The sequence below is a fragment of the Patagioenas fasciata genome, chromosome 11 (assembly GCF_037038585.1).
Source record: "Patagioenas fasciata isolate bPatFas1 chromosome 11, bPatFas1.hap1, whole genome shotgun sequence".
Classification (NCBI taxonomy): Eukaryota; Metazoa; Chordata; class Aves; order Columbiformes; family Columbidae; genus Patagioenas; species Patagioenas fasciata.
The window spans coordinates 20,053,249-20,059,304 of NC_092530.1; the positions used below are offsets into that span (position 1 = coordinate 20,053,249).

Genomic DNA, 6,056 nt, shown 5'->3' on the forward strand with positions numbered 1-6,056 from the left:
TTTTTTGTTTTGCCAACAGCTTCTTTGCTCTCCAATGTATTTTTTTCCCTAGTTGTAAATCAATTTTAGAGCCTTGCATGTCTAAGGCGAGCAAATACACCACTGCTCCAAATGAGACAAGTATTTTACATGTCCATTTCCTGAACCATCAGAGAGAATTTTGTGCAAAATATGGAAGAAATATAAAAATTATAAAATAGAATTGGTTTTGGTTCATTCTCTGGTTAGAACAGCTGATGTTATGCAAAACATCCATCATTATTCAGACTTCATGGAGATTGAATTCAAAGAGGGCAAATACTTTATAGGTACTGCTACATTTCAGTGACAATTTTACTGACTGACAAATACTATATCACCTGAGGTTTTTGACATAATTTCTTAGTTTACTTATTTAAACTGGAAATATATCTGAAATATTTGCCAGGGAAGTTTGCAGTCTGGATGTGAGGTGAACTCCCCGTGTGCATTTGTAGCCACAGATAACAGCTTTAGTTTCCTTCTGCCAAACCACATTTATTCTGAAATAGGGGGATGCTGTTCCTCCTCAAAAAGTCTGTTTAAAGCAACTGATTTGCAAGATTATTTTTTAGCCCAGAACAATTAAGAACTCTAACAGCTTAACTGGCTGTGATAATTAGCAGTCACTAAGCCTGTCTTTGGGGAAATATAGCATACTGTCCTATTTTAGTACTACCATAGGAAAATAATGAGAAAATAATGTGAAAGCCCATCTCTCTCCTGAACAACTCCTTGGGATGCAGAACCTGGACTAGCCATGAGCTGCCGCAGCGGTGATCTCTGCTCGCTAAGCTTGGAAGGTGTGTCATTTTGATAACCATGGGTGACAAATTTAGCTAGTCATCGTGATGCAAGCACAAACTGTTGGCAGCCAGGGTGGAAATACCTGCTACTCCATTCTTACAGGAAGGGGTAGTTTTATGTTAATCACCCCTAGAAGCAGCCTTCTGGGATCTTGCCGGTTCCCCTGAGTGCTCCCAGGTTGGTGTGGAGGTGGTGGCTCCGTGCCGGTGGGGGCAGGATGTTGGGGAGGCTGTTGGGGTGCAGCCCCAGGCTGTGGCAGTGGGTGACTCGGCCGGTCCCACACCCTGCCAGAGCCATTGGTGACAAAGTGAAGGGCGCTCAGGATGCAGCTTTGCCGACAGCTAATCCAGGTGGGTAGAAAGACTTTGGTCGCTGTTTCGTGCTGCAGCACAGAGGGAAAGGGTGTTTGCAGGAAAGGGTAAGAAAACAACCCTTGCTGTTGTCTGTGGCTGTTACTGCAGTGCTGCAGCTCCTGGGGCTACAAACTCTCGAGACACAAACCAAATTGAGAGCTCTGGCCAGCACAGGGGTAAAGTATTTCCTCTTGAATAGTCTTCCTTCTATGACAGCAAATACAAACCGATACTTAGTGGCAGGGAACCTGTTAATTAAAGAAAAAAAAAGTTCCTCATTGCACCCAGCTGCCAGGTTTCCAGAGGAGGACCCGTGCAGGTGTCTGCATGTGCAGGGCTGGTGGGAGTGGCAACCTTGCACCCCTCTGCTCCCCCCAGCGCCTGTGGCACGCAGGTGCTGGCTTACCTGCCAGGGAGCAGTCATGGGCTGCTCCCACGTGGGCAATCTCCTTGGCATAGGGATGGTTTCTCTTTAATCTGTACCACCACCTCCTTGGCCGTGCCTTTGCAGATTCCTCACTCCAGTGAGACTGGGCTGCATGGGGCTGCCTGTGCTCCCATGGGATACTTCTGGGCCTCCAGTATGGGATTTTGACCTTGTCTTTCCCGGTATGGACCCTGTCCTTGTAGTGATCCATCCTACTCCTTGCCACAAATCTGATTCAGACGCTGATATTTCAGATGCGACTCTACTGATCTTGCTGGCACTCGGTGAGAGAAATAGGAGAAGCAGGAAATGGAATTTACCTGGGGGTCTGGGTGCCAAGATTTACACCTGGGGTTTTTCAGCCATTCACAAGTCCTGGCATGCAGAAGCAGGCCTGAGGCCAAGGAACTTAATGTAATTTTACCATCTTAATGCAGGCAGGAAGAGATGGTGCCTGTGCCCTGTTCTGTAGCAGCAGTGATTTTCTTTCAGCCAAACACTAACAATCCAGCAACAGTCAAGGATCACAGGACACTGAGACTGGGGGTATCTTCATGTCCATCCCTTCCTGCATGCCCTGGTCACTTACAGCGTGTTTCTAAACACCAGTGCTACACGTGCAAGCACAGGGCACCATAACTGGACATCTTGGGTGCACCTACCTAAGTGTGTGAGCAGTCCCAGCTACCTTGCAATGACCACCTGTACAGGTGTGCAATGCAAAAGCCAGGATTTGAGGTAGCCAATACTTGCCCTATTTTTGCAGCATCTCTCTGCCACGGCTCTTGTCATGGCCTGTCATTGGGCTTGTTTCCATCCAGAGGAGCCAGACTCCCTTTCTCATTGTGCTCACAGTGACAGCATGCTAATGGCATCACTGTGGTAGGCTGGTGGGGTGTAATGTATCATCATCAGACTACAGTAACGTGGTACCCAGCTTGCATGAGAACAACTGCCAGCCTCACACCAGGCTGTGTTTTAACAGACCTCTCCATCAGCACTTTTAGAAGGAGATGCTGTCAAGGAGTTATTGGAGCTGCTGGCAGTTTTCTTAACTGGACTATTTGAAAGCAAGATGCTAGCAGGGTGAGAGCATGTTGTGGGCTTGGGTGGCTTCAGCCCCGCATCCTTCCCCCCATAATCAAGAAGATTAGAAGAGATTTTTGGTTAAAAACCTACCTAAACTGAAGGAAAAAAGAAAAAAAAAAGGCACAAAGAAAAAAAAAAGCTGCAAATATAACAAAGCATATCACACCAGCTGCTGAGTCCTTTTGACATTAGAAAGCACATTTAGCTCTCACAGAAAAGTGCCATTCTGAATGTTCAATCCTCCTCCTCCTGTACAAGCAGTTTTTTGTCTCTTCCCTTCTTTAAGGTTAGGTCATTGTTTTCTTTTATAAAATCTCTTACAGGTTACGAAACTTTCAAGAATGACAGAAGACCTACAAATTTTGATAAAAAGGTGTTAGTATGGGCAGGACGCTTTAAAAAGGAGGAGGACATTCCCAAGCTTATATCGTAAGTAGACCTGTCTGAATGACACTTTTTGGATATGAAGATACAGACTGAGACTCCAGTCTGCATTACCCAGAATTGTGTTCACATGGTGAGGGTTAGTGCTTCTCTATGCTGATGGGGTCTACTGCTACTGATGTCCAAAAATCATCTGAATTTTTGGGAACGTGAACTTTTTGTCATGCCCTGAGAAGTAAACTGGATTCACTTGTTGTAGATATCATAAGTTTCAGAGTAAGCTGAAATGTCTTTTTCAAGACAAGCGGCTTTGTAACTTAGAAGTCACCATGATAAATTACTTTGGATTTTTACATGCTTTGCTAACTTTTATTGAGTAGCAATCAATAATGCTGCATAAATTTTAAAAAGAAGCTGGTGTTGTACACAGTTACTGACAGACTTCTGCAACAAGACTCTCATGTCTGGGCTATGGTTTCGCCTCCTTGCTGAAGTATTTTTGTTAAATCATTGTCATTTAGTTTCGGAGACCTAATGCTTCCTGACTTGTGACAACCCCGGGGCTTCTCCAGCTGACCTTCCCCTTGAAGGTGTAAGGAAATCCATGGCTAGATATGAGTTCATGAATGACCCTTTGCCACACTGAAGTCTCTTGCAAGTGTGAATTGTCAGAAAAATGATGTAAAGCTGTTCATGGAAGGTGGTGGAGATCTCCCAGTGACAGCTGTGACTGTTCAGCAATTTGGGAAGACAATTCCAGATGGACAGAGCGGTTGTTCACTCCAGCTGAGGCTCAGCCTCCTGCTGCAGGCAGATGCTGGCAGGGCTGGTGGCAGCTGCCTGGCAGAGGGCTACGCTGCAGCGGGACAGGGACACAAAGCACATCCTGCAGCGGGAATGGGGATGTGGCCACAGACCCAGGCACCACTTGCTGTGTCTCTTCGCTGTGTGAAAACTCTCCATTGATCTGAGCCAAAATGTCATGCATGTTCATTTATTTTTCCACTGATGGTGGTATTGCCTGGCCCAGGTGGCACAGACCCAATGTCTCCTGGTGCTGTACAGCACTCCATGCCTTGCCCTGCAACACCCAAAGGTGAGCCCTTCATAATGAAAAGACTTTCCTGTCCTTGTCATTTTTCAGGTACTCACTCTCATATACACTGTTAGAAGAGAGCAGGATTTGTTATTCCTGTTGTTACTGATGACCGGTAGGAGTAGCAATACCCTACCTGTGTGGGAGGGTGACTACATCTTTCCCCCTTAGACTAATTTTTTGAGTTCTCCTCTACGCACATGCAGAAAGAGAAGGCTGAAACACATTGTACATTCACACGCAGTTGCTGGAAAACTCGAGGATTCATTATTCAGCTCTCCATGATCTAGTTTTACACACGCTGCTGCAGACAGAAACTCTGCTCTGTCCTCTGCAGGTCTGAGGTCCTTGATGCAGCGAGAAGCAGTGTCAGGATAAAGGTTTGCTACATCATGATTGCGCTGACCGTGCTGGGCTGTTTGGCTATGGTAATTACAGGCAAAGAAGTGAGTATTTTTTCTGGGTGAGGTTATCTGATTCACTTAATGTATGGCCTCTGTATGCTGTCTTTGTAAATAAGCACCCAAGTAGACAGATAGGCTTGAGAATAAGTCCATATAAGCAATATTTGCACAGGACCTGTATCACCCCATTCTCCGGAGGAGACACTGGCACAGAGAAGCACAACTTGCTGATTAATGTGTTCTTTCTGGTCCACTTTGCCATAAACCCATGCAGTGCAATGCTCTGTACCATGGTATCTCAGAAAGAGGCCGGTCCAAAGGTTGTAGTAGCTGTCTGAGTAGCTCAGACAGTGTCAATGGTGCCTGATGCTCTCCTGCATCTGTGGGCTGTAAGGATCCTGCGGTCCTGCCTGCATAGTCTGTGTGTCACACTTCTTTCCACCCCGCTGGTGGGGAAGGAGGCTCTCCAGCCTGGCTTGCATGTCCCAACACACCTCTAAACAATTTACAGTGTAATTTTCCTGCTAATCACAGCTGAAAATGCTGAAAACTTGGTAAAATAAGGAAACACATTAGCTTCTGTCACTGCAAAATATCAAAAGGGACAGTGGTGCAAATCTGAGGAGATTTAATGGTGGGAAATGTGTGCATGCAATGATTTTCACCGTTTCTTTTCCAGGCTGCTAAAAGGGATCACACGCTGCTGCGGATGAACATAGAAAAGAAGGCCAAATGGAAGGCTGAAGTGAAGAAAGATGAGGAGGCAGCTGTTGGGAAGCTGCAATGATTTGGAAGAGATTTATTTTAACAGTAGGAAATAAATGATTTGCACACATGGCATGTGTACCTGTCTCCAATTAACTCTTTGGAGATTTTTTACTGAAACTGTCAGTGCAAAGATTTCATTGCTTAAAAATTGTTCCATACAAGCTGGGAAACTCCTGTGGAAACTCCAACAGCTGCTTTCTGTGGCCTCTGGTCTTTGCAATGAGTTCTGCTGAAACACAGACAACTTTTCTAAACTGGAAAGTGTGGGAAGGATGGATGCAGGACTCCCCAGCTCAGGATCAGCTTTTCATGGTGCTGCTGATGTTCAGTGTGGCCGTGGGGCTGTCTCCTGGTAGCCAGGGAGGATATGGCCTTACATCAGAGGGCATCCCATCCTGTGCAATGCCTCTAGCACAAACACCCTTGACCAAAATGATTCAGAGCAGGGCGAAGTAGAGTCTGCAATACATTTGGCAAGCACAAAAAGGTCAACTATCCAGAGTCCTGCTGCCATCACTGTCTCCTCTCCCTCCCCAGCCCCTTGCAGGGTCCCGGGTCAAGAGGAGAGCAGGGACATAAGTATGCAGAGGGGCTGGGAAGATGGAGGGGTGTGAGCAGATCCTGATGATGTATTTGGGCCAAAAGGGGCTTTGGGCCAGAGGAGATGGCAGTGATGTGATGTGATGTGATAGCTTGGGCATGTGGAGGGG

General features: G+C 46.3%; 1 protein-coding gene across 1 annotated transcript; it reads left to right on the plus strand.

Annotated features, from left to right (window-relative positions):
• The first annotated feature begins 912 nt into the window (after positions 1–912).
• LOC136106565 (protein FAM162B-like) lies at positions 913–5,365 on the plus strand. Its single transcript, XM_065846941.2, has 4 exons — positions 913–1,175; positions 3,018–3,123; positions 4,512–4,620; positions 5,258–5,365. Exons 1-4 carry the CDS (start codon positions 1,043–1,045, stop codon positions 5,363–5,365), a joined length of 456 nt encoding a protein of 151 aa, XP_065703013.1. The 5' UTR covers positions 913–1,042.
• Positions 5,366–6,056: the final 691 nt, after the last annotated feature.